Source organism: Ahaetulla prasina, chromosome 1 (assembly GCF_028640845.1).
Source record: "Ahaetulla prasina isolate Xishuangbanna chromosome 1, ASM2864084v1, whole genome shotgun sequence".
Classification (NCBI taxonomy): domain Eukaryota; kingdom Metazoa; phylum Chordata; class Lepidosauria; order Squamata; family Colubridae; genus Ahaetulla; species Ahaetulla prasina.
The window spans coordinates 74,677,718-74,705,478 of NC_080539.1; the positions used below are offsets into that span (position 1 = coordinate 74,677,718).

At 39.4% G+C, this 27,761-nt stretch overlaps 1 protein-coding gene across 7 annotated transcripts; it reads left to right on the top strand.

Annotated features, from left to right (window-relative positions):
• The first annotated feature begins 3,904 nt into the window (after positions 1 to 3,904).
• NLRC4 (NLR family CARD domain containing 4) lies at positions 3,905 to 25,805 on the top strand. 7 transcript variants are annotated; one of them, XM_058164284.1, is made up of 9 exons: positions 5,260 to 5,602; positions 5,701 to 6,182; positions 6,853 to 7,258; positions 7,964 to 9,943; positions 12,370 to 12,462; positions 13,117 to 13,287; positions 20,686 to 20,778; positions 22,223 to 22,387; positions 25,122 to 25,805. In XM_058164284.1, the coding sequence occupies exons 3-9, from the start codon at positions 6,997 to 6,999 to the stop codon at positions 25,499 to 25,501; spliced, it is 3,144 nt and encodes a 1,047-aa protein (XP_058020267.1). In that variant the 5' UTR covers positions 5,260 to 5,602; positions 5,701 to 6,182; positions 6,853 to 6,996; the 3' UTR covers positions 25,502 to 25,805. The 7 variants fall into 7 exon arrangements, 5 of the variants coding, with proteins under 5 accessions (XP_058020280.1, XP_058020288.1, XP_058020267.1 ...); XM_058164292.1 differs by having other exon boundaries at positions 5,701 to 5,836; XM_058164297.1 differs by lacking the exons at positions 5,260 to 5,602; positions 5,701 to 6,182 and adding an exon at positions 3,905 to 4,033.
• The last annotated feature ends 1,956 nt before the right edge of the window (positions 25,806 to 27,761 follow it).

A 27,761-nucleotide genomic window follows, 5' to 3' on the forward strand; every position in this document is an offset into this window, starting at 1 on the left:
CAGAAGTGGGGAGAGCACACAGCCTTGGGGGGCTCCTGTGCTAATTGTACAGGTATTTGATGTGATCTTGCTTAGCTTCACCTGCTGCTTCCTGTTTGTTAGGAAGCTTGTGATCCACTTACAGGTCTGTTCCAGTACTTGTAGCTGGTTTAGCTTAGTTAGAAGAGTGTCTGGAATGATGGTATTGAATGCTGAACTAAAGTCTACAAAGAGGACCCTTGTATAGGTCTTCGGAAACTCAAGATGTTGTAGTATGTAGTGCAGAGCCATATTAATAGCATCATCTGTTGATATATTTGCTCGGTATGCAAATTGCAAGGGGTCTAACAGCGGATCCGTGATGGTTTTCAGGTAGGAAAGCACTAGCTTTTCAAAGGTTTTCATGACTACAGATATTAAAGCAACTGGTCTGTAGTCATTCAGTTCCTTGATGGTGGGCTTCTTCGGCACTGGGATGATGGTAGAGCGTTTGAAGCAAGAAGGAATATAGCACATCTCTAGTGATTTATTGAAAATATGGGTGAAGATGGGGGCCAATTGGTCAGCACAGACTTTTAAACAAGAAGGAGTTATCTTGTCTGGGCCCGGAGCTTTTCCTGGCTTTAGTCTGTGAAATAGGTCCTGTACTTCCTTTTCTGTGATCACTAGGGGCTGTGAACCCAATGGGATGGGGTCAGTTGTAGGCAGCTTGGCTGTTGTTGGTGTGTCTTGAGATGGGGGTTGTGGAGATAGGTGGCTGTAGTTTCCTTTCAAACCTGCAGTAAAACTCATTCAGGTCATCTGCCAGTTGTTGATTACCTTCAGCCTGGGAAGGAGGTTTGCCATAGCCGGTGATATTTTTAAGAATTTTCCACATGTTTGCTGGTTCATTTGCTGAAAACTGATTCTTTAGCTTTTCAGAGTAGCTTCTTTTTGCTGCTCTGATCTCCCTTATTAGTGCATTTATGCCAAAATGGCAATAGTTTTCAAATAAACCAACGCTCAAACAACCTTAGATATGCTTTTTCAAAAACATTTTCCAGTGTTAGAATCATTTCTGATGCTTTTACATGTCTTCTCATATGCCTTGTATGCAACTGAAGGGGTATTGTGGCCAATTACTTTTACCCCACTGCCTTTCCTTCACTGTTGCATCAGTTTTGAAGGCAGAAACAGAAATTGATTGCAGTCTAACATAATCTTCCTGGCAGAAATGCATCAGTCAAGACCATTAATACACCAAAAATACCAGAGGCCGCAGTATGAAAGATCCTTTCAATTACTTTTAGCAGCAGAAGACAGAAAGAATTCTGCCACTAAATTGATTCTTCCTTCTAATCTAGAAAATGGTACAGTATTATCTGAATGGACTCTTTAACATGTATATGGCTGTTTATAAAAACAACGCAAAAATGTTGTTGATATTTGTTAGATTTATATCCCACACTTTCTCCAGAAGCTCAAGGTTACACACGTGACGGAGTCTAGTCATTTATACTCAAGCCGAGGGAAGACAAGTGACCCAAAGTCTTCCAATGAGTTTCTATAACTCAAATGGACTAGAATTTATTGATTACACCAGAATCTGGGCCCTTGATAGGACAATGTGGTATAAGTAAGTTAATTAAAAATAATCAATTTGTGATTGAGTATGTAGTAAACCAGGCCAATATCTATGGTCATATCATGCTAACCAATAAAATATTCTTTTATTTTGATTTAATGTGTTCTCAGAGATTATAGTAATACATTACTGTACCATAAATTGCTGGCTTCCTCCTTTTTTATATTGCTATGCTTTTTACTTTCGTAGTTCTGTTAATCCTTTCATATTATTGTATACGCTATACTTTTAACATTTTGTTTGGAATTTTATAATTTAAAAAATCCCAGTTGATTCACTGTCAGCTATCAATGGTTGCTAATGAGCAGTCCTGTCTTCTGTTGTCTCACATGTGTCTCAGATATATCAATAGCATTTAGAGTTGATAATAGCTATTCCAGGGGCAGAAACAAGGGCAAAATAGGTTTTCTGAAAATGGAAATTGATTAAAAATTACTTGAGCACAATATTCTGTGATTGACTATCTGGACTTGCCATATTAAATATAAAAAATGAGTGAGCTAAAAAAAACATAACCAGTTTCATCTTTTACCTTGAGCAAGAATAATTAATGGGTTTGTTTCTAATTATAAAATAAAATTTTCATCTGTGTAGGATATACATTTATAATGCTTCGAATGAAATAGTATTTATTTGTTGAGGGTGGGTTGAATTCTAGAGCTCATTTGCCTTTTCCTTCACTTTTGAAGCAGTTCCTGAATTTTTCAATGCTATCATTCCCAGGGTTCTGACCTATGTAGAATATAGATTTAAGATAGGGGATCTTAGTAATCAGACTTTAGCTTATATCATTGCAATGTTGGTATAAGAATCCAGTTCTTTTTTTATACCAAATACAATCTGAGGAAATTAATTCATGATACAATAGAATGCAAATAAATGTTCTATCAGCCACAGTCCCGGATCATGTGAGAGCAACTGTTACCTAGACAGATTTCAGAGTACAGCTCCACAGACACTCTGCTGTGAAACCCTCTGGTTGAAGTTGGGCTCCTCCATAGAGCCCTTCAACTGTTAATACTATAGTGACTTCCCTGGTGCACAGAAGCATTTCCGCCTAGATTTTGTCACCTTGGTTGACAGTAGAACTGTCAAAGCTAGTCCTTGGTAACTTCAAACTGCATTGGTGATGTAGAATTTGGAGCGGCTCAAGAATTCATGGCAACCATAGACTTCAGCATTGAAGATTGCATGTTGGTTTGGGCTTTATATTAGGGTAGTGTTGTGACCCAGGTTCCTGGACTCGGACTCCTGGACTCGGATGATTCAGAAAGTGAGGGAGAAGACCTGGCAAGGCCTGCTTCTCCTGGGCCCTCTCCCTCCCTGGCACCCACCCAAAGAGAGGAGGAGGGGCCGGCAAGGCCTGATTCTCCCGGGCCTTCTTCTGATTTGGCAACGCTCCAAGAACAATTTTGGCGTGATGCAAGACTGCGCAGACGTGACTGGTGCGCGCAGCAGTGGAAGCGCTGGGACAAAGCCAATGAATGACGAGTCATGCAGTGACATTTACAGAGCCTATAAAAGCAGGAGGCGGAACTTCCTGGCTTTTTGTCTTGGACAAAGCAGTGAATTTGCGCGGGCAAACTGTATCAATGGAGGGAAGAATATATTCGTGAGTAACTCTGGCCTTAGCTATAATTTCCTAGTTATCTCCAGAGACTTGGCAGGCCCGTGGGTAGACGTGGCCAGAACATTTATCTATGTAAATAAATTAGAAAAGAAGGCCTTTGACTGACTCTTTGTTGGGAGTATTGGGGGAGGGAAACAGAACAGGTAGTGTGATAGAATGTGCACCTGGAGAAGCCATGGATGGAGTCTTGGCAGAGCTTTCTTATAGTAGAGGCAGTTGTACATTCCAAAGAGAAGCCCAAATTAAGAGTCTGCATTGCTGAACTAGATGTGGAAGGGGAGGAAGATGTTCAGCCACATCCTAGGATCTCTCAGGATATATCTATTAGAGTGGATGGATATAGCTTTAGTTTGGCAAGATTCTGTCCATTACATGTAAGCAAATAAAAGATTGGATTCAATTGGATTTCATTGTATCATCTTTGAGCTTGAGCCTGATAAGTAGTTGCACTGGGAGCTGGTAATGAAAGATACAACTGCTGGTCTCTTGCTATGGTTGGGTTGCTCTATGACTGCTTTCTCTTTGCTGGTTAGGGTTCCAGAAGTGTTTCAGAAGGATGGGTTCCAGAAATTGTTTAGGCTTTTTCATGAGTTTTCAATGGATAATTCAACTGAGCCCTTTGTTGCACTCTAAAATAGGCATGTGAGGGGGAACTTAGTTTGGATGGTTCCTATGTAGCTTCTCACTGTAATCAATCCTGGGGTGTTTCTTGGTTTTCTGAGAAACTCCAGCAGATGAAACAACAGAAGAGATGCCTAGAGTGACACTGGAGAAAGATAAGGCCTACAGGTTTACTACAGGTAAGAACCCATCTTACATTGTGGCAAAAAGAGCAACAAAATGTGAATATTTTTCCTGTTGTTACCATGTTCACAAATAGCTGTCCAGCAGCCCTTTATAAGTTATCTCATTCATTGCTGCAGAGAACAGGCTACAAGAACATTTGAAGAATAATTTCTTCAAATAATTATTATTCCCAGAATAATAATCTGGGAAGAATAATTTAGGCATCTAGAATAAAGTTACTCAGATCCATTTGGAATTAAACTCCAACTGGGCAAGTCCTATCACGGCGATGGAAGCACAATCTTGCATGCTTAGCTGGGTTGAGTCTTGTCCAGGACACATTTTTACCCTATTAGTCCTTTATCCAGAATTCATAGCTAACACATTACTATTGAAATGTTGTTTATTGGTAGGCTATCTGAACAAATTAAAGAAGAAAGACCTGGTGGGATATATGAACAGGATGGTGCTACTGACCTTAAGACCTACTGGCTGCTTCCTATAGGTGTTTGACTAATCACTGTGGGAATAGAATGGTGAACTGATTCACCAAATGTCAACTTGTAAAGCACCTCTTCTTCCCATTGGCTATTGATGTCCAAATATGACAATGGGGAATGTGGCAATTGATGTTTAATTTTTACAGGACCACCATTTCTCCTCCCTTCTAAATCTTTGGTATGATCCAAGCGGGCTCTTATTAGAGCCTAATACATTGCAGATGACAAACATAATACTTGCCAGAGGTATGACATTTCTTTAGGTTTTCCAAGCAAAGGGGAGGTCGTGATCAATTGTGTAACAAGGTCTTACTGTTCTTATTAGGAGTCTTTTGCCCAGGGGCATGCATGACTTGTTGATTTTTTTAGATTTCAACTTGCTTTTATTATTCTTGGCCCATGAAGGTGTTTCCATTCCATCTTTAATATCCTGATCACAGATGTTTAATTTCTGAGTTCAGAATATTTAGTTAGCTAGCTAGTTAATTTATATTTAGCAAAACATTCTACACTCCTTGGCTGTATCAGTACATTCCAACAACTAAAATGTAGCTCTGTAAAAATGTATTCTCTGAACCTGCTTGAATTAGGCCTTTGTGTTGCATAATTATGGCTTTATGTGCAGATCTAGAGGACTTTTAATTTTGTTTTAGAACCTTTTTCTCTGGTGCAAAGGAAGATGCTGCAATGTTGTCACAGAGGTGTCACAACTTTAATTCACTTTAAAAGAGAGATTTGAAATTTCCTGGACAAAGAATTAAGAACATTCCACTTGCTCAGGTTTATATTTCAGCTGAAATCATATCTAGAGAAAATACCTGGGCCTGACCTAAGTTACACATGCACTTGCTTCCTTGCCAGATCATTTGTAATGAATGTTGTGGAGAGCTGTCTTTGAATGACAGTATTCTCTTCTGTAAGCACTACCCTTTCTTGCAACACCCCTCTTCTGAAACCCGGAAGTGTTGTTAGTATTTCTGTGAGCTAAGTGAAACAAGTATCAAAGTTCAACAACTGGGCGTGAGAAGGAACTTAAAGCTGCTACAGATTGGTAACGTTTCCCCTAATAGCTTCTCAAAACAGGTATGTCTCTTTTTGCTTGATATACTTCGAACATTTCAGGCATTGTTTTAGTTTAGTATTATAGAACAACCGTAACAAGGGATGGGTATTCTTTGCAGGCGATTTCTACTTACATTTGTGAAAGGAAGGAAGTGGTGTGGGGAACATGGACAGAGAGCATTTCTTTACCAGAAGCAGTTGCAGATGAAGCCTCTCCTCAAGATCCAGCTCTGTGATGAACAGTTCCCTGACAAAGTTATGGATATTTTCTGCCTTCCTTGGTGCCAGCTCTGTGTTATGCATGCTGCTTTTATTCCTGCCCAGATCTCTTGACTGCCTATCAGTTGAGCCAACTGCAAGTGTAGAATTCAGAGGAGGCTCAAAATATTTTGATGAAGGACACTGAAAATCTATATGTTGTCTTGTTGCCTCGTTAAAAAAATACAATATATATTCGATAGTTTGCTGCTAATTAACTGAACCGCACACTAATCAGGGTTGAAATCCAGCAAGTTCTGACAGGCTCTGGAGAACCGGTTGCGGAAATTTTGAGCAGTTTGGAGAACCGGCAAATACCACCTCTGGGTGGCCCCAGAAAGGGGTAGGAATAGAGTTTTTGCAATATCCTTCCCCCAGGATGGGGAGGGAATGGGGATTTTGCAATATCCTTCCCCTGGAGTGGGGTGGGAATGGAGATTTTGCAATATCTTTCCCCTGTCATGTCCACCAAGCCACACCACGCCCACAGAACCAGTAGTAAAAAAATTTGGATTTCACCACTGTCACACTTGCTGCTTTAAACATATCTTCTTGTCAAAAGGGTCAAGTTGATTGTTAAGATTTTGTTATGTCCCCTGAGAAATGTATTCCTTTTAAAATGTTTATCTTTGTAAGAGAGTTTAAGGAATTGGCCTTTCTTAATGACAGTCACATCACAAAACGAACCACATTGGAACATGTTGTATTACTGTTAGGAGATGGTTTTGGTGGAATCAACCTTTTTGACAGTTTGCTGTGGACTTCTGCATACCAGGAAGTGAAATAGATATGGTAGATATGGATATATTAATTCACCATTCACATTTCCCATCCCATATAAAAAACAAATGTCTTCATTTATCCAAGAAGATTCTATGCAGAATGTAAAATTTGAAAAAGAATTTTTTTTAAATCAATTTTTATAATTAGCATCATAGCATGGTGCTATGATTCAATCTGTTTGCATTTGTGAAGTTTACGTTTTATTATTAAAATCCGTGCATTTCCTCTAGGATTACCAACCATTTCTGCTGCTGCTTTATTTGAACGTTCAGAATAAGAGTTATGACCTGCAGTCAAACCAAGTTAGCATTCATAATTCAGAGCATGAGTAGAATTGATTAGAGTCAGATTGGAAGACCCATCTGCTCTCAGCAATGGATTTTATAGAGAATAACCGTGAACAGCTTATTCAAAGAATTGAGATGGAAACCATCAAGAAAATTGTAGACTGTCTTTTTGCAAAATCTGTTTTGTCACGTGAAGAAAAAGATAGTATCCTTTGCCAAAAAGTAAGGCAGGATGCGTCAAGAAAATTGACATGCTCCATTTTGGAAAAAGGTGATGAAGCATGTGGTATTTTCGTGAGATCACTGGAGAAAATCGATTTTTTCCTTTTTAAAAAACTACAGGGAAGCCGTAAGTACATATCCAATTTATTTTTTTATTAATTATTATTATATTCTTATAATAAGTATCTTTATTAAGATTGCCATTTTTTCAAATTTAGTTGCTTTATTAAGTACAAATTCACTTTATTATTTTGCTTAAGACAGAGGTGATGTCAGGAGAAAGTCATAGCTTCTGCCAACCTAGCAGTTCGAACGCATGTAAAAAATGCAAGTAGAAAAATAGGGATCGCCTTGGTGGGAAGGTAACTGTGTTCCATGCATCTTCAGCATTTAGTCATGCTGGCCACATGACCACGGAATTGTCATTAGACAGCACTGGCTCTTTGGCTTAGAAATGGAGATGAGCACTGCCCCCTGGAATCGGGAACAAGTAGCACATATGTGCGAGAGGAACCTTTACCTTTACTTAGTTTTCAAGAATCTTGTACCACACCCGAGAAACCTTTTGCAAGTTAGAACTAGCCCCTGAAGTGGACTCCAAAAGTACCCGAGCTTCAAATATCCAGATAATTACTAAATGGCAGCAAAATATTAAAGGGTTTTCTACTTATCAAGGCTTTTACAGCTTAGATTGGACAACAGTTCTAATTAAAATCTAATATGAAATGTAAGTTGCCTCTGTCTGATCTCAGTTAATCTGCACTGTAATAGTATATCAATTAAATCATACTCTTTAGTAACATTGCATTCATATCTTTCTATTTTGTTTTAGATACAGATGGGCAAGTTACCCAACAAGATGTTGATTACTTAGCTCAGGATTTAACTAACTTATATAGGAATCCGTCCTTTGAACGTTTTCATCCGCTGGGTGAAGAAATTGATATCATCTTCAATTTGAAGAATACCTATACCGATATCTTGCTTTGGAAGAAAGATATCCATAATTCCCGCTTGGCGCAAATGACTTTAAATGCCCTTTTAGATGAACTTGAAAGTCCCTGTATCATCGAGGGGGAAGCTGGGAAAGGAAAAACGACTCTCCTCAAAAAGATTGCTTTACTCTGGGCTAATGAAGATCATCCTTCTTTGATGAGGTTTAAGCTTGTCTTCTTCATCAGCCTGAGTGGGGTAGAGGCAGGACTATATGAGACCATATGTGAGCAGCTTCTTAAGAAGAACTATAGAATATGTAAAGAAGACTTTATGGAGATACTAGAATTGCTAGCAGAAAAAGTCCTTTTCCTTTTAGATGGGTATGATGAATTCAAGTCCCAGAGCTGCCCAGAAATAGACGCGCTGATAAAAGAAAGTCATAAATTCAAGAACACAGTTATTGTTACTACAAGGACCGAGTCAATTCGAAGACTGAGGCTGTTTGGGTCACTGATTGCTGAGACAGGCGATCTAACCGTGGAAAGCGCAAAAACACTAGTTAAAAATGTTTTGAAAGAAGCCACATTAGCTGAGGGCCTGCTGTCTCAATTGGAGAGCTTGGATTCCACTTTTCAGAATTCAGGGACTCAGCTGGAGAACCTTATGAGGACCCCTTTATTTGTGATTATCGCTTGTGCCATCCAAATGGGAGAATCCACTTTTACTCCACATACACAAACCACTCTGTTCTCCACCCTGTACAATTTGTTGGTAGGGAAAAACAAGCACAAGATCAGAGGGACAAGTGACGAACATTTTCGGCTCAGCCTAATTCACTGTGGAAATTTGGCTTTGGATGGAATCTTTGAGCAAAAATTTGTTTTTCATCCCGAGGATTTTTCCAGTGTGAAAGAACAAGTGCTGTTATCTATGGGCCTTATACACAAGTACACAGCTCAGAGACTAAAAGAAGCATATACATTTTTTCACAAATCTTTCCAAGAATATATTGCAGGTAGAAGACTTTCCAGACTATTGAGATCCTATAGAGATGAGGAAGTAACCAGAGGATTCAATTATCTCCGAAGGGTTAGCAGTTTCTCGGATATAATTACTACTTATCACAGTTTACTTTTGTATACCTGCGGATCGTCTTCTGAAGCCACCCAAAAAGTTATCAGCCATTTATCAGCCATTCATCAGCAGAGTAGTCTTTTTGGATTGCCTTTTGCTCGTGATTTATTTCCAGAAGAACTCAAGAAATATGAACGAATTGCTGAAGAAGAAGAAGGCTTAATAGCAACTCGGGAAAATTCATTTGTGGAGTGTGCTATTAGATTCCTTTATGAAAGCATCTCTGAAACAACTGTAAAGAAGGAGTTTGAGGAATTTTTCCATGATAAAAAATTGTACATCAATACCCAGAGCATTCCTACCTATGTCTCTGGATTTTTTGACTACTTTTCTAATTGTGTAAGTATGTTAGAAGTCATCAAATTAGATTTTTTTGGTACTTCATCAGCTACAAGGACAGCATGGAAAACTGTCATCCCCGAAAAGGCAGTGTCCTTATTCTTCAATTGGGATCGAAAGCTCAAAGGTTTAGAAATCACCTTAAAAGATTTCAATCAATTAGAAAAGGGTGATATTAAGTATCTGGAAAAAATATGTTGCGCTGCCTCAAGTCTGAGACTGATTATCAACAAATGTTCTGGCCTCACGGGAAAGTTGAGGGAAGTCCTCAATAGCTGTACAAATCTGCAGGATCTTATTGTAGAGTCCACACCTCTTAGCATGGAAGATGAGCAACAGATAACCGAAATGATGGTACTGAAAACTATAAAGATAAAAGACCTGCAGAGTGAAAACCAGCAGGGTATGTGAACGATAATATTGACAAATAACATGTTTACTGTGATGCAGATACTGTGTATTGCGTAGGGAGTTTTCAGACCCCCATGCAAAATGCCCCTTTATACACTCTTATATTTCTGTTCCATGGGCTAAATGTGGCATATACCCCACTATATCAATAAGATCTCAGTTAAGGTCATCTTCCCAAATCTCTATTCTGGATTATAGTGCTATCTAACTTTACTTGAATTGGCAGAAAGCTATATCAACATGAAATTTGCTATTCCTATCACCTGTCCTTTTTCCTATCCTTCACCTTCATAATGCATTGTTCTTCAGTCATCTTAAAACATAGAACAGTTGGAACATAGAATAATAGAGTTGGAAGGGACCTCAGAGGTCTTGTAGTCCAACTCTCTGCTCGAGCAGAAGATCCTATACCCCTTCAGACAAATGGTTGTCCAGTCTCTTTTTGAAAGCCTTCACTGATGGAGCATCTACAACTTCTGAAGGCAAGCTATTCTGTTGGTTGATTGCTCTCACCGTTAGGAAATTTCTCCTTAGTTCTAGGTTGCTTCTCTCCTTGGTTAGTTTCCAACCCTTGTTTCTTGTCTTGCCTTTTGGTGCTTTGGAAAATAGTTTGACCCTCTTGGAAAAGTGTGATAAAGCCTAACCAATTTTGATTGATGCTACCCTTATGTTGAACAATGTTTAAGGAAGAAAGAAAACACGTCTGTTTACTCCATATAAATTTATTAATTCCATTCTGCCATTCCTTCAAATTTGCATCTTTTTAAAGTATTGGTATCGTTTGAAACAGAAATAAAAACCTAGGCAAAACATTCATTTTTATCACTGCTATTCTTCCCAGTAAGGGTAACTGCAACTTTTTCCAATTCTCCATTTCCTTATAAACTTTTTGCCATAATACTTCATAATTATTTTTATATAATTTCACATTTGAAGCTGCAATATACACTCCTAAATATTTAATCTTTTTGACTATTTCAAATCCCGTTATTCTCTCCAACTCTTCTTTTTGATGATTACTCATATTTTTAGTTACCGTATATACTCGAGTATAAGCCGAGTTTTTCAGCACGTTTTTTGTGCTGAAAAACGTCCCCTCGACTTATACTCGAGTATATACGGCTTATACTCGAGTTTTTTTTTTCTTCTTTTTTTCACATTATACCGGATGGTGCAAACTTGGCGGGCTTTTGCATTAGCGCGGGGAAGCCCTGCCGGTGCAGTGAGAGGGCGGGGCGGGGGAGCCGCCAGCCTTCTCGGCTGAGGGAGGGAGGGTTTCCCTGACCGGTAGCTGCCTCATTTCCCTCCCTCGGCTTATACTCGAGTCCCCAGTTTACCCCAGTTTTTTGGGGTAAAATTGGGGACCTCGGCTTATACTCGGATCGGCTTATATTCGAGTATATACGGTATTATCTTTGTCTTTTGTTGATTTACTTTAAATCCAGATACCTTTCCATATTGATTAATTATATCTATCAAATATGTAACCAATTGTGCTGGCTGAGATAGAGTAACAACCAGGTTGTCTGCAAATGCCCTTAGTCTATAATCCTGATGTCTAATTTTGATTCCTTTTATTTTATCTGAGCCTCGTATTTTGTTTAATAATGGTTCTAATGTTAAAATAAACAATAATGGTGATAAAGGGCATCCCTGCCTTGTCCCTTTTTCAATTCTAAAAACTTCTGTCAAGCTACCATTAACTATTATTTGAGCTGTTTGTCGCTGATATATTGCCCTAATTGTTTGTATAAAACATTCCCCAAACTGCATTTTTTCTATTATTTTAAATAAAAATTGCCAATTCAATCGATCAAATGCCTTCTCTGCATCCAAGAAAAAAAGCTCTGCTGGGACCTGGTTGTTTCTCTCCAAATATTCCAATAAATTCACAATTTGTCTTACATTATTTCTCATTTGTCTCCCTTTTATAAATCTTGATTGATCATTTTGAATCTTTTGTTGCAGAACCGACATTAATCTGTTTGCTAATATTTTAGCAAAAATCTTGTAATCAGTATTCAAAAGTGATATTGGCCTATAATTTTCTGGTTTAGTACTATCTTGAGCTTCCTTTGGTATCAATGAGATAAAAGCTGTTCTCCAAGAAGGAGGTACTTCTCCTCCACGTTGAAAATAACTCTTTAAGCGGATCCACCATTTCAAATTGTAAATTTTTATAATAAACAGCAGTTAACCAATTACCCTCAGGTTTGTTGAAGGTATGTGAAGGAGAGAGAAGTATTTGGATGTAGGATGGAGAATGGAGAAGTATATGAGGATGGGGTGGAAGAAAGATTCTTTTCTGTCTCAGATGAATATTATTGGTGTCTGTTTCTCTGTCTGCCAGTTCATCCATCCAACTCTATCCGTCCTCATGTCATTATGAGTTTTTTAAACTAAATGTTCTTTTTTTAGGGGGGCTTCTTGATGGAATATCTACCCTTGCTAATGTGGAAAAAATTATATTTGATAATGTCAAGATGAACGAGAACACTGCTGAAAAATTAGGTAACTTTAGTGAATGAACCCCAAAAGTATCCTATAGAGTTCAGTTGAAATTTATTTAATGTATGTTTAATAACATTTATATATTCTATCCCTCCATTTGTTTTTTCTTCCTTCATTTTATCCTGTTGTTAGATTGCATGTTTTCATTTTAAATATTAAATTTAGCACAAATAAGAAGCTGAATATTTTACCATAAGTATAATATTTTTTTTATAAGTACAATAAGTTAACCAGTCAAATACTTTTAATTTGCTCTGAAAAAATAGATTAAAGCATCCTAAGTGATTGTCAATACATTGCATGTTCCTCCTGGTTAGCAAGATATGGGGACCATATACTGGATTGGTTTGCAAGTTAGTCCTTAAATTAGACATCCCATTTACTTAGAAATGCATGCTTGAGATAAAATTGGATATTGGCTGTCCTTGGATTATACTAGGAAAATGTTTGCCATATTGAACAATACTACTTAATAATGAAAAAGGAATGCTGCAAAAAACAAGCACTGTTTTTTACATGTTTTTCATTTTGTTTGCTTTTTTGCACTTTGCAGAATGTTGCTTATTTCAAAAGGGAATACCATGGTGTTATAGATATGCATGTTGTAATAGAATAAAGCTGTAACTAGTTTTTCCCCCCTCAATTTGTTTATAGCTGAAGGCTTAAAGAATTTGAAAAAGTTGAATTCATTGCAATTGAAAGAGCTTACAAATGTTGGAGATGGAATGATAAGTATAGTAACATCAATATCCTTATATCTTCAAGAACTAGAAGAAATTTGTTTGGTTAACTGCTGCATTTCTGCGACTGCTGTAGAAATTCTAGGTAACGTCACTGTTTTGGTTATTTTAATCCACTTATTCTATTTATAAGTTATCCAGTAATAATAGAATTCCTGGGGATATACCAAACTTCTAAAACAGATGACATTCTGAATAGTATTGCTTACAATTCTAGAACAGATTCCCCCTACCCCAAACTGTTACTCTCTAGATATTAACCGTCTTGTCCAGTGGTGGGTTTCAAATTTTTTTACTACCGGTTCTATGGGTGTGGCTTGGTGGGCGTGGCATGGCTTGGTGGGCGTGGCAGGGGAAGGTTACTGCAAAATCCCCATTTCCTCCCGATCATCTGGGACTCGGGAGGCAGAGAATAGATGGGGGTAAGGCCAGTCAGCATTTTTACTACCGGTTCTCCTAACTACTCAAAATTTCCACTACCGGTTCTCTAGAACTGGTCAGAACCTGCTGAAACCCACCTCTGGTCTTGTTGGTTGTGAATTTTCAGAAAGGATATGTCAGCCTCCACTCCACTCTTCATTTATTTTTAAATGATTATATCAGTAGATAGAATGTAAAATGTTTATTTCTGTATTATAAACTTTTAGGATCATGAGGTGAATCATACCACCGTCCGGGGTAAGGGAAAAGAGCTTATTATTAGTGTCGGCTGACATAACTGGGAGGAGGGGTGATTAATGATTGAATGTTATCAGCGCGCGCTTTCCTAACCGACACTGCATTCCTGAGTTGACTGACATCCAGAGACCTGTGGAAGAAGATTACCACGAGGGGCCGTGAAGGAGTTGGCATTGGACCAGACCAGCCTGACCTCCTGGAGGAGGAGGGACAATTGGGGGGATATGATATGTTTGCCATATTTTGTCTCAGTTCCAGCTTTGCTTGGCTGCTAACCAGACTGTAAAAGTAAAAGTACTTGTTTCCATACCAAATGGAGTCAAGGTGAATTCTTTCCTATTTGCCGTCGGGGGTAGCCTGACATTAAGCTGGAACTCACTCATGTCTACCAACCAGGATTGCAATCGCAATACCGGGGGGGAAGAAAACCCAAATGTGATGGAAGGACTGCCGCCGGCTGAGCTGGGGGAGGCGTCCGGAGGAATTTTTGCTGACACTTTTAACCCCGAGCTGGAAGTTTGCAGAGCTCGGTGGATTGAGCAATTAAAGCTGGAAGAGGAAAGGTGGGAACCAAGTGCCGAAGAGTTTCAGCCTGGAGTAACAAAAAGAGAAAAAGAAGGGACGGTGAGACTTTCGGATTGGCAGGGAGAGAGAGAGATAACAGACAGACGCCAGCTGGAAGAAGCCTTTCGTCTTTTCCGTGAGGTGAAAGTAAGGCTAGCTGTTCGCCAAAGGTATGAATCCCCTGTTCAGTCCTCCAAGGGGGGAGGGGAAGAGGAAGATGAAATTACAAAGAGGCCCGTTAGAGGTGATTTCCAGGGTGGTGAGATTCCTGAAGAGACAGAAACTCTCTCCCCAGAGGAAGCTGAATTGGATGGGGGCCGGGCGCCACCTGCTGACCAAGCAAGGCCGCGCAGGGGAAGGAAAAAGCCAAAAATTCCCCCCATATTAGAAAAATTTGATGGGGATGCGAAGGAGCTGGAATTGTTCCTGGCGATAGTGAATGACCACATGTTAGACTGGGGGGGAGATTATTGGTCACAGGCAGCACAAGTTAGAGCTGTGACCCACAATTTGACCGGAAGAGCAGCTGCATGGTTTGTGTCGCTGTATAAAAACCACTCCCCCCTACTGCAAAATTACGAGCATTTTATTACGGCACTAAGGAGGAGGTTTGAGGACCCCCTGGCGGAGCAGAAAGCCAAAGGTCGAATGAAAACCATCAGGCAAGGGAGGAGACCGGTGGCTGATTATACCAGGAATTCAGTGATCTAGTCCCTTGATGAGAGGGTGGTCGGAGGTGATCCTGGTCGACTTTTACAAAGAGGGCCTGAATGGAGATCTCTATGAACTGTGCCGGCACGGCGTCTCCAACCACATTGTATGGCTGGTATACCCTGGCAGCAGAGATGGAAATTGAACTAGCGAAGGACCGTAGCAGAAGGCAGCGCACTGGAAGACCTTACCGGCCCATTCTCCTGGGTGGCCCTCAAGGGACACGCCTAGACCAGAGGGAGGGGACAACGATCGACTGCGTGCTACAGATGCGGAAAGAGGGCCATCGGGCAGCCGACTGTCGAGTGAAGTTGGTTCCAAGCACGACCCTGGTGGTGGGAAGGAAGCAGTGAAACCAACTGCTAAGGCGCGAAACCGGCAAAAGTGGAGGCGGCATTGCCAAGAAGGCACGCCCATCCAAGAGGACATGAGCGTCGACCGACACTGATGACAGCAAAACCACATCGGAGTCCGACGAAGACTTTCTGGTGAGTTGGGCACGGGGGCCCTTGGACATTCCAGTCAACCTGCATGTTCCCTCCTCGGGCAACAAGGGGGAAATGTTAGCATTATTAGATTCGGGATGTACTAGATGCATGATCAGTCCCGAACTAGTAGAAAAAATGGAACTAAGGTTGAGAACCCTAAGCAGGCCCATAGCATTTGCCCAGTTGGATGGCAGTGTGGCAGGGGGAGGACCCGCCCATTTTGTAACAGAACCCATAGAAATGGAAATTGGAGACCATCGCGAGATTTTAAACTTCATAGTAGCCCCTGGAATGGACCAACCTTTGGTACTAGGACTGTCGTGGTTGCGGAAATGGAACCCCCATATTAACTGGAGAACGGGAGTCTTACGGTTCCGCTCAAGAGCGTTAAAAGGAGGAAAAGGGGGATCCAAGAAGAGTCAGACCATGGCCATGCTCCAAGATAAATGGGGGGCAATGGTTGAACGGATAGATGGGGAGGAAAGGATACCTAAGGAGTACTGGGACCTGCGGGAAGTCTTTAGTGAGAAAGCATCAGACGTGCTACCTCCCCATAGGCCTATTGATTGTGCCATCGACATCCTACCGGGGGTAAAACTTCCAAAACCAAAAGCTTACCCCATGACCCAAAAAGAATTGGGAGAGCTGCGAAAGTTCATAGACAAAAACCTAGAGCGGGGCTTTATCCAACCAGCTAGGCCTCGCGTGGCCGCACCTGTGATGTTCCGGGAAAAGAAAGACGGCTCATTTCGTCTTATAGTTGACTATAGAAATTTGAACGCTGTGTGCGCCGAAAACATATACCCCATGCCGCTCATGAAAGATATGTTAGCACACTTAGCGAAGGGGAAGTTCTTCACCAAATTGGACCTGCGAGAAGCTTATTACAGAGTCCGTATAAAGGAGGGGGATGAATGGAAAACCGCTTTCAACTGTCCACTAGGGTGTTTCCAGTTTCGAGTACTGCCTTTTGGTCTGCAGGGGGCGCCTGCAGTTTTTATGCAACTGATAAATGAAATACTCCATCAGCATTTGTTCAAAGGAGTTCTTGTCTACCTTGACGACATACTCATCTATACAGAAACTATGGAAGAACACATTAAACTAGTAAGAGCAGTTCTCAAAAAGTTATTATCTGCTGAACTGTATTGCAAGCTATCCAAATGTGATTTCCATCAAACCAAAATAGACTACCTAGGATATCGCATCTCGGCTGATGGGTTAGAAATGGATCCAGGAAAAGTGAAAGCTGTTTTGGAATGGGCCCCCCCACGCACACGCAAACAGCTCCAAAGTTTTTTGGGATTTGCAAATTTCTATCGTCAATTCATCCCCTCCTTTGCTCAAATTGCTTTACCAATCACTAACCTCTTAAAAACTAAAGGAGACACGAAACCCAAACCATCATTACCCCTCGAATGGACAATGGAATGTCAAGCAGCATTTGAAAAATTGAAACGACTCTTTGCCGCCGAACCTATTTTAAAGCACCCTGACATGGATGTTCCTTTTGTAATACAAGCTGATGCAAGTGATGTAGCAGTCGGAGCCGTCTTGCTCCAAAACAATGCTGATGGTAATTTACAACCCTGTGCTTTCACTTCTCGAAAATTGACTGAAACCGAAAGGCGATGGGCTATTTGGGAAAAGAAGCGTTTGCAGTTCATTGGGCTCTACGGACATGGAGACAATTCTTAGAAGGTTCAAATCATCCTTTTGAAGTTTGGACTGATCACAAAAATCTGGAAGCGCTAAAGACTCCTAGAAAACTTTCGCCTAAACAAGCCCGTTGGACTCAATATTTTAACCGCTTTAATTTTACTTTACAGTATATTCCTGGAGGGAGAAACTTTAGCAGATGCTCTTTCACGTTTACCCCAATACAATTGCACTCGCTCCGAGGTGGTTCAACCAATACTTCCTGCAACAGTTGGCGGCCCCAGCAATAACTAGAAGCCACTCAAAGCTGACCCCTCACTCCCAGATGAACTAACCAAATCGTTTAAAGAAGCTTTAAACACCGATGACTGGTACTTAACGCATTCCATGAATGCACACTCCGTGATGGACTAGCTTGGATTGGAACAAAACTATATGTTCCTCTATCACTCAGAGAAACCATCCTACAACGATGCCATGATGCCAAGATGGCAGGGCATTTTGGATTTGTGAAAACTTTGCATCTTCTTAAAAGACAATTTTGGTGGCCAAGTCTTAAAAGACATTCAAGCATATGTGGCAAGTTGCCCGGTCTGTGCATCATCCAAAAGACCTCCGGGAAAACCTCCTGGACTACTACAAACGGTAGCCAGACCAGGAACCCCATGGAAAGAAATATCCATGGATTTCATAGTGGAATTACCTGAAAGTTCCGGCAATACTGTTATATGGGTAGTGACTGACCTTTTCTCCAAACAAGTCCATTTTATTCCTTGTTCAAAATACCCTCCTCAAAGACTCTAGCAAAGTTGTTTGTACAACACATTTATAGACTTCACGGAGTGCCTGATCGCATCATTTCAGATCGAGGAGTTCAATTCACTTCTAAATTTTGGAAAGAATTTTACGACTCATTGGTTCCGCCAAGGATTAAGCTCCTCCCATCATCCTCAAACTAATGGAAGCTGTGAGCGTTCGAACTCTGTACTAGAACAATATCTCCGATGTTATGTTAACTACCAGCAAGATAATTGGGCTGATCTCTTACCTTTTGCTGAAGTTGCCTACAACAACTCAATTCATAGTAGCACGGGATTTACTCCCTTTAAAATAGCTTCAGGCCAAGATTTTGTTCCTATCTCGGAACTCCCACAGGAAGAAACTACTGTTTCCTCTTTATCAGAATGGATAGATCAAATACAAAGCACATGGAAAATGACTACTTAAAGGCGATCGACGACGCTCACCGTGCACATAAAAACAAGCAGACAAAAAAGGTCCCTGAGAACAATATCAAGTGGGCGATAAAGTTTATCTTTCCACCAAATATCTTCAAACCACTCAGAAATCTAAAAAACTTGGACCCAAATATGTGGGACCTTTCCCAATAGTAAAAATCATCAACCCTGTGACGGTACAACTAGATTTACCAAAAACACTTAGGAGAATCCACCCCGTTTTCCATGTGAGTTTGCTGAAACCTGAACACACTTCTACTTTCCGTCCTAACCATACACCCCCTCCTATACCAATTCTCATAGAGGGAGAACAACACTTTGAAATAAAAGAAATTTTAGATTCAAGAAAACATAGAAATAAAATTCAATATCTTATTTCTTGGAAACACTTCCCGTTATCCCAAGCTGAATGGGTGAACAAAGAAGATGTTCATGCCTCGGAAAAAATAGCACAATTCTATAAAAAATATCCTGACAAACCCTAACTTCTCTTTTTCCTTTCTAGGACTGACGTCCTTGTTGCAGGAGGGCCGAATGTCAGCCTCCACTCCACTCTTCATTTATTTTTAAATGATTATATCAGTAGATAGAATGTAAAATGTTTATTTCTGTATTATAAACTTTTAGGATCATGAGGTGAATCATACCACCGTCCGGGGTAAGGGAAAAGAGCTTATTATTAGTGTCGGCTGACATAACTGGGAGGAGGGGTGATTAATGATTGAATGTTATCAGCGCGCGCTTTCCTAACCGACACTGCATTCCTGAGTTGACTGACATCCAGAGACCTGTGGAAGAAGATTACCACGAGGGGCCGTGAAGGAGTTGGCATTGGACCAGACCAGCCTGACCTCCTGGAGGAGGAGGGACAATTGGGGGGATATGATATGTTTGCCATATTTTGTCTCAGTTCCAGCTTTGCTTGGCTGCTAACCAGACTGTAAAAGTAAAAGTACTTGTTTCCATACCAAATGGAGTCAAGGTGAATTCTTTCCTATTTGCCGTCGGGGGTAGCCTGACAGGATAGTAGGTTGAGGGAATCTACACTGTAGAATAAAAACAGTATTTCAAAACAGAATAACCTTATAATCATTATGCAGTTAAGACTGTTTATCCCACTCTAGGACACTAGTGGCAGCTGTTAGGGGTGTCTGACACCAAGGTCATATTAGTTGCTATTGGATCCTGCATGGTGGAAATGCCACCTGAGCTTGCTGGTTTTCAAAACCTATTCTGACTTTTCCCAATCTATAAATCAGCCTTCTTCACTCTGGCATCCTCAGTATGTGTTGAAATTACAGCTCTCAGGCTTTTTAACCAAGATGATCAACTGAAAATGCTTCCTTTTTCTGGGGCCCTCCAGATGCTATTAAACTGTAACTTTCAGGATCCTTTTAAGAATAGATTTGTTGGTCAGGATTTCTGGGAATTAAAATTTCAGCAACATCTGGAAAGCCAAAAATCCCATTCCTCTTTTAGCTAAAACCTTCTGTCTGTGAACTACCAGTTCAAGACATAGTTTCTCAAAAGGGTGATTCTATATCATGTCTTGTTATGTCATTCAGACATTTATCTCTGTTTTCATCTTCTGTCTTTCTTCCTCTAGATCTTCCAGAATCGGACCATTTTCTTTACCCATTTGTACCGTGTTTTCCCAAAAATAAGCCCTACCCCAAAAATAAGACCTCCCCCTAAAATAAGACCTCCCCCCAAAATAAGACCTCCCTGAAAATATTTAAATGTGTGCGCAGCCGGTTCCCACAATTTCCTCTGGTTAGGGTTAGGGAGACAGAGCTGGAAATCAGGTAAGATGGCAAGAGGATCCCTGTGCCCAAAATAATAATACCTCCCCAGAAATAAAGCCAAGCACTTATTTTGGGGTCCAAAAAATATAAGACAGGGTCTTATTTTCAGGGAAACACGGTATTTAATTTAATTTAATTTAACCCCATTAGACACTGAGCAGATAATAAAACCCAGAAAACAATTAAATATGTATAATTTGACTGCTCTTATTGCTGCTGTTATTATTATTATTAGCAATTTATCACAGTGGTCTTTTTAAGGAAGCACAGATTAATGGTCTTATTTCATACTCTTTTCCATGCCTATAAGCTAATTCACTGTGTGCTTCTTATTTTATAGTTCAGAATATTTGCAATTTACCCAAACTTTCTGCACTTGATTTATCCAACAATTTTTTGGGAAATGGAGGAAAAGAAGCTCTTTGTCAATTAGGTAAGAAAGATAATTTTTTCTCAGGAAAACATTGTAATCATAGATTATATTTTGGTGTCTTGCTCAATAGAGGAACCATGTTGATGCAGTGGTTAGAATACGATATTGCAGGTTAACTCTGCCCACAGCCAGGAGTTTGATCCTGACCAGCTGAGGGTTGACTCAGCCTTCCATCCTTCTGAAGTCAGTAAAATGAGGAACCAGATTGTCGGGGGCAATATGCTGATTCTGTATACCGCTTAGAGAGGGCTGTAAAGCACTGTGAAGCGGTGTATAAATCTGAGTGCTATTGCTATTGCTATGTTCTAACAAATATCAATCTTAATTTGGGCCTTGTATTGAAAAGAAAAATATACAAGAATGGAAATTATATGTATTTCAAGGCTAAATCGTTGGATTCTTGATATTTTCTGAGCTCGTTTTTCTTCCTGTGGACATTTCATTACTAGCTAGGTAAAATTATTAGCATATGGATGAGTGAAGTTTGCCGGCTGCTTTTATATATGATAGCTTGACCTATCTAACAATACAAACCTAAAATAGTAATAAGGATTCTATAATATTGAATACAATTTTATAAAATAAATTTATATTTATTTTATTATAATATATGTGTGTGTGTGTGTGTGTGTGTGTGTGTAGGTCTTTGGTTATTTGGGTTTTCTCCCACGTAAAATTGGAAGTGTCTTGGCAATGTTTCGACGAAGTCTCATTCGTCATCTTCAGGCTGGTGTTTTCAGCTTCGTGCTTCTAGGAGCAAAAACCCGAATAACCAAAGACCTATATATATATATAAAATATACTATATTGTTATATATTATATTATTATAATTTTATAATAGAATATAATTATAATATTTATTATATATTATCATATACAAATAAATTCTATAAAATAAAATTCTGTAATATTCAATAAATAAATTCTAAAAACAAATACCCTATTTTAAAGGCCTCTTTTAAAATGCCAACTAGGAGGTCATTTTTCATAAAGTAATTCAACAGAATGCATTTCAGAGATGAGGTAATGATAGGGAAGGCTTGATCGAGAGTTGTAGTCAAACAAGCCTAGAACAAATTTTGTGAGCTAAATACCTGGTGAAAAATCATATAATAGGGTTGTGGAAACTCTTTGCAGCAAAAAATGGGAATAAAATCATGATTTATATGTTGAACTGGTGATTTCTTTGAAATACAGCCTATTATCTATATGCATTGCTTATGTCTCTTTAATACTTATTTGCAGACTATCTATTAATTAATCCCATAGTAGATGGCAGCTTCTAGTTGAATTTGCTGATCCCTGTAAATTTAAACTGAGTCTGATTTGGTTAATCAACAGATTGGTTGCGGGCTACATTGGGAGATTGAAAAGCATCCTGAAAAAAGACAGAGGGAAACAAAACAGTAATCAGAAATAAAGTTGAATTTATCTTTTCTTTAGTTGAAAGCTTAAATGTCCTACCAAGGATGAAAATTCTGATGTTCCCTTGGGTGGATGACGTGAATGTTTGCCTTGTTAAGTTAGAAGAGTTACAGAGAATGCCACAGTTGACCAAACTTGGGCTAAAGAAATGGAGAACTACCAACTCTGATGCCAGAATTCTCAGTAAGTATATTTGGCAGTATTAAAAGAGAGACATGAAAACAAGAGTGAAGGACTCCCATGTGGTAGTATACTGAGTCAATGCAATAGCTCTGATCCAAAAGGCTATTACTTGTTCATTTATATAATAAATATACCCATCTCACTGCTGTGACTCTGAGTGGCTTATAAAGTTAAAAATCCAAAAAATAATTCAAGTACAACCAAAAAAAAAAGGCAAAATCATTAAAAAAAACTCTCTTAAAATAATGAAAATATTAAGAGCACCATGGTGAGAGAACACAACCATTTATCAGGCATCACCAGATCCCAGGCCAGATGACAAAGCCATGTTTTCAGACTCCTCTAGAAGGCCAACGGGATCAGGACAAATCTCACCTCAGAAGAGATGATGTTCTCAAGGATGATTGCTGCAGCAGAACGGGGTCTCTTCCTGGGTCCTGTCAGAAGACATTCCTTTGTACACAGAATTACACCATGTCATTTCTGTCAGATCTGATGGACAGATAGATTTGATTGAGGCAGTCCCTCAAATACCTCAGCTGATTTTTGTAGATGTTTTCCATGTTTGTGTATATAAAAATATGACCTAAAACAAAAATACACTCAAAAAATTAATATTCATACTTGATACTTGGAAAAAAACAGAATTTAGAATACAATAATAAGCCTCCTCGGGACACAATCGAAACCAGGGGTCACTAATCTCCGGGCCGTGGCCCACTACCAGGCCTTGAGTTGTTTGGAACCTGTCAATGACTGTGAATACTACTGTCAATCCCTGTCAATCCCTAGTTCAGCTTCAACCACATTTAAAGATATTCCCAACCCCTCTCCCAAAATGAGAGACCATCAATCACTTGTCCTTGAATTGCATACCTACATCACACACAAAAAAGGAAAACAGAAGGATATTGAAAACAAATAAACAATGGCTAAGCCAAAATTATGCTGGGGAATGAGAATATTGTAGGAACTGAGCTGTGATTCTACCATGTTTTCTGGATCAGGTTTATCAGGTTAGTTTACTTGTTTGGGCACAAACGAGTACATCTCATATTAGTAGTTGACATTGTACTAATTAAAAAAAGGACAAAATGGGAGCTCTTGGGAATCTATGCTATGCTTAGGTATGACCTAAGCATATCTCATAAAATCATCTGCTACAATGTCCTACCTGTCAATGACTACTTCAGCTTCAACCACAACAATACACAAGCACACAATAGATACAAACTTAAAGTAAACTGCACCAAACTCGATTGCAGAAAATATGACTTCAGTAACAGAGTTGTTGCCTGGAATGCACTACCAGACTCTGTGGCTTCATCCCAAAACCCCAAAATTTTAACTTTAGATTGGCTACTGTTGACCTCACCCCATTCCTAAAAGGTCTGTAAGAGGCGTGCATAAGAGCACCAGCGTGCCTACTGTTCCTGTCCTAATGTTCCCTTTCATTGTATTCATTTTATGTATTCAATTCATACTTATTCTTATATATATTATCTAATACGTAGACAAATAAAATAAATAAATAAACCAGGTGGCAGAAGTGGTGGGTGAGCACATGTGCATCTCCACTTGCACAAATAATGGGTCAGCACATGAGTGCACGCTACATTTGCACGAGCGGCAAGCATGCATGTCCACCGCTCACACAAATGGAGCTGCATGCACATACATGCTTATCCACCATTCACACATAGCCAACTCCTCTCCCCACCCCCCAGCGGATCTGCAAAGCCGGAAAGGTTGGGGAACTTTGGTCTAAACTACAGCAGCACTATCTAGATTGCTACATGATTGATAATTCTCTGAAACTTCTATGGAAGCATCTTGGAAGAAAACAATCTGTTGCTTTTACACTTTACGTTTTCTAAAAGTCTGGTATGTTAGAAGTCCATATATATTGGCAGTACTGTTTAGCACCACATGGCCTTCTCATCTTGCAGGCAGTTGGGTATAGATGGAGAGTTAAGTGTTTACTTTGTGTCCCTTCTTTATCTGTCCCTGTCTGCCTTTTGCCTCAGAGGTCTCAGGTCACTTCCCTCTATTTTCTTCTGCAGGCACATGCGGAAGCATGCTTTTTGACTCTTCTCCTGACAGGAATTATTATTTTAATTTATATAGCCACCGATCTTGCCGTAGCAATCTTTGGAGGTCCAACAGCATATTAGTAAAATTACAAAAAACCAATAAAGCAGCAACATACATGTCAGACATCTGAGATTTTTTAAAAAAACCCATTCTATAGTAACTCATAACAAAAACCTCCTGTAGTTAGATAAATTTTGCCTATCCCTAAATAGTTCCAGTAAGGAGTAACTATCCAGTAAGACAACCTACTTGCCAAACCCTTCATTAGGTAAGATTCTTGCTCTTGGGAATACTCACATAGGATCCTTCAACCTTTAATACTATCATGTTTCCCCAAAAATAAGACTCTGTCTTATATTTTTATGAACCCTGAAATAAGCGCTTGGCCTTATTGCCATGCACTCAAAAGCCCGATTGGGCTTATTATCAGGGGATGTCTTCTTTTGGTGGAAACAGGGTAATTGATTTGTTTTTGAGATGTAAAGCATTATCTTTATATTGTTCTCGATATTAAGATTCAGTGTAGGCCATTTTTGAACATTCATTTATATACATACGATTAAGCCTATGCTCAATTACATTTGTTGTATGATCTGAGAAATAAGAAATTACTGAATCTAATTCAAACATATTTCCCTAGGTACTCTTTTTGCAAAAGCATCTTTGGCAGACCTCCAGCATCTGGACATGGCAGAGACTTGCTTGACAAGTGAGGGGTGGCTCACTATCTTGAAGGCGTTAAATCATCTCAAGAAGCTGACATTTCTAGACTTCAGCCAAGAACAAGGCTTTATGCCCTCTGCCCTGTTAGTCTTGGCACTGGCCCGCCTAATAAACCAGTTGGTTTCTTTACAAGAGATTGACCTGACTGGCTGGCAGTTTGATACCCATGAGCTGCAAGAAATTAACAAAGCAAAGGAAAGTCATAGGAATGGGTTGCAAGTAAGAGTTTCTTCAATCAAGCCACTTATGGATACACAATTTGATCATTCCCAGAGCCCTAATGAAGTGCACTTCTAAGCATCTGGACCTTAATATGAAGAACTCACAGATGGAAAAGATTTATAGATGAGAGGAAAAAAACCAAGAATATAAACTTGAAATCAGAAAAAAAATGTGAAATATGTGTATTCTGAAAAAGCACAAACAGGCTTTTAAAAATGTGGAAGGAAAGCTGGTGTTATACAAGTTCTCTTTACCTGGATTTTAATATATAGTATTATTATGTATAAACAATTACAATATTCTTTGCTTTTTTAATAACAGTGAATCTATTTTGAAAGACAAATGTAATACTGTCAGTATAAACATGATGATGTCTGCATATTTTCCTTTGGTGATTTAATGCTTTAATTTCCCCCTCTTTTATTTGATGCAAAAAACAAGAAAGATTATTTTAAAGGTTATTCTGCAATGAAAGTCATCCAAACATTTTATTCCCTTTTATGACTATTGTATCTTTTAAAAGAAATATAACATCTCAATACAAACAGGTAACCAAAGCCTCTGATCTCATCCCTTAGCAGGATCTCTTAGCCAATTTTGAACTGGTGTGTTATCACCCATGTATGGATAAAAATGAGAGACCAGGTAAAGAAAGAATGCTCATTTTTTATCATCAGCAGTTTTTTTGTTTTTGAATAAGCGTGTTGCTAGGACAGCTTTTGACCTCTATTTAACCACCATATTTATTATCTGAAGAATGCTCTTACTGAGCTGAAGGTTAGATAATGCTAAATTAGGAATCCTGAAATATGTGTACTAATAGAAAATGCATCAAGTAATACACTTTAGAGAGGACAGCTTGCAAATCATCACTTCCAGGTGCTGCTTCATCATTCTTTTTTTTTTTTTTTTTATAAAAAAGTTTTATTTTTACAATCTTATCAAATAATTCATCCAATGTACAGTTATATACAATTAGTCGGGCCTGCCCAGTCACCACCCCCCTTTTTAACCTTCTTCCCTCTTCTACCTTCTTTTACTTTCCAAACCTTCCTCTCCTTCTCTTATCTACCTCCTCTCCTCCCTCCACCCTACACTCTTCTCCCTCTTCTACCCCTCTTCCTTCCTCTTCTCCTCTTTCCTACCTCCTACTCTCTCTTTTTTCCCTCCCCACCGTTCTAAAATGGCAACTGGTCAGACCCGACCCTACATTAATTATATTTATACATCTTCAATAATCCCTGTACATTAACCATCACTCCATCACTAACCTTAAGGTGAGTGGCTTTATAAAGCAGCTTACCACCTTACTGGCAACTCTATGGTGTCCCTCTAATACTTTTGGTACATTGTATTAGGTGATGGCTGTGGCCGTTACCTATACAGGCAACCAGCTGGGCATATGGAGTTAATCTAAATATTCCTGCAGAGTGCATAAGGCAGACAGTCAATGGCTGGAGAGCCAGACAGTGAGATGGGTCAATGTTGACACCCAAAGTGTTATGTTGGAGGAAGCTACAGACTGGGTGGCACCGATAGAGGAAAAGTGGGGTTCTCCTCTGATCTCAGGTGGAAGCCCTCCTGAGTCAATCAGACACTGGATGTTCTTAGACTGCCATGGTGCAACTGCAACTGCATTGGCTAAGTGATTGGGAGTTTTTCTTCTGCTGTGTAATTATAGCAGATTTGGAGGAAGCTTTCACGGGATTTAAGGATATGTTGAAGATCAGCTCTCCAATGAAAATCACTTTCCTTTCTCTTAGGTTCAAATAAAAATACTGTACGTTCCGATTTGGCAGCAAGCTATGTAATCAATAGTATCAGCTTGGCTTTAGGGGGGGATCACTATGAAGCACCTTCATTGATATGGAAAGAAGTCAAAATAGAGATTGCAAAAGAAACCTTTAAAGAGTTAGAAAGCAAGCAAGAGCTCTTAGGTTTCTATAATAATGCTGTGCCAATTTTCATTATTATCAGCCCTACAAGCCAGACCACACTAGGAAACCAATGGAATACAGGTCAATAATACTTTTATTATAAAGGTGTAGTATCAGAATCTTGCAAGTCTGAATGTGTTTCCCCCTCCTTCCCTTTATATAGGGGTGAATTAGCAAGGGCATTGTCTATGATGCTTACTCAGATTACTTTCCTGGCCCAGGACTCACATCCCCTTTTATCTCAGGGTTGCCTTGGTAGTGATTCTTCTTCCTGTCTTTCAAGGCCATTCCCTTGTCCCTCTATAATTATATATGGAGTACCTTTACTCAGATCAGTTAGAAGGGAAATCAAACAGACCATAGAAATTAACCATGGGTTACACCAGGGGTGTCCAAAC

What these genes read in the sequence shown, in the direction of transcription:
- NLRC4 (XM_058164297.1), top strand. Translation starts at nt 6,997, where the DNA reads ATGGATTTTATAGAGAATAACCGTGAACAGCTTATTCAAAGAATTGAG. An exon ending in GCAGAGTGAAAACCAGCAGG is followed by an intron (nt 9,944 to 12,369) that starts GTATGTGAACGA and finishes TTCTTTTTTTAG; the next exon opens with GGGGGCTTCTTGATGGAATA. An exon ending in GACTGCTGTAGAAATTCTAG is followed by an intron (nt 13,288 to 20,685) that starts GTAACGTCACTG and finishes CTTATTTTATAG; the next exon opens with TTCAGAATATTTGCAATTTA.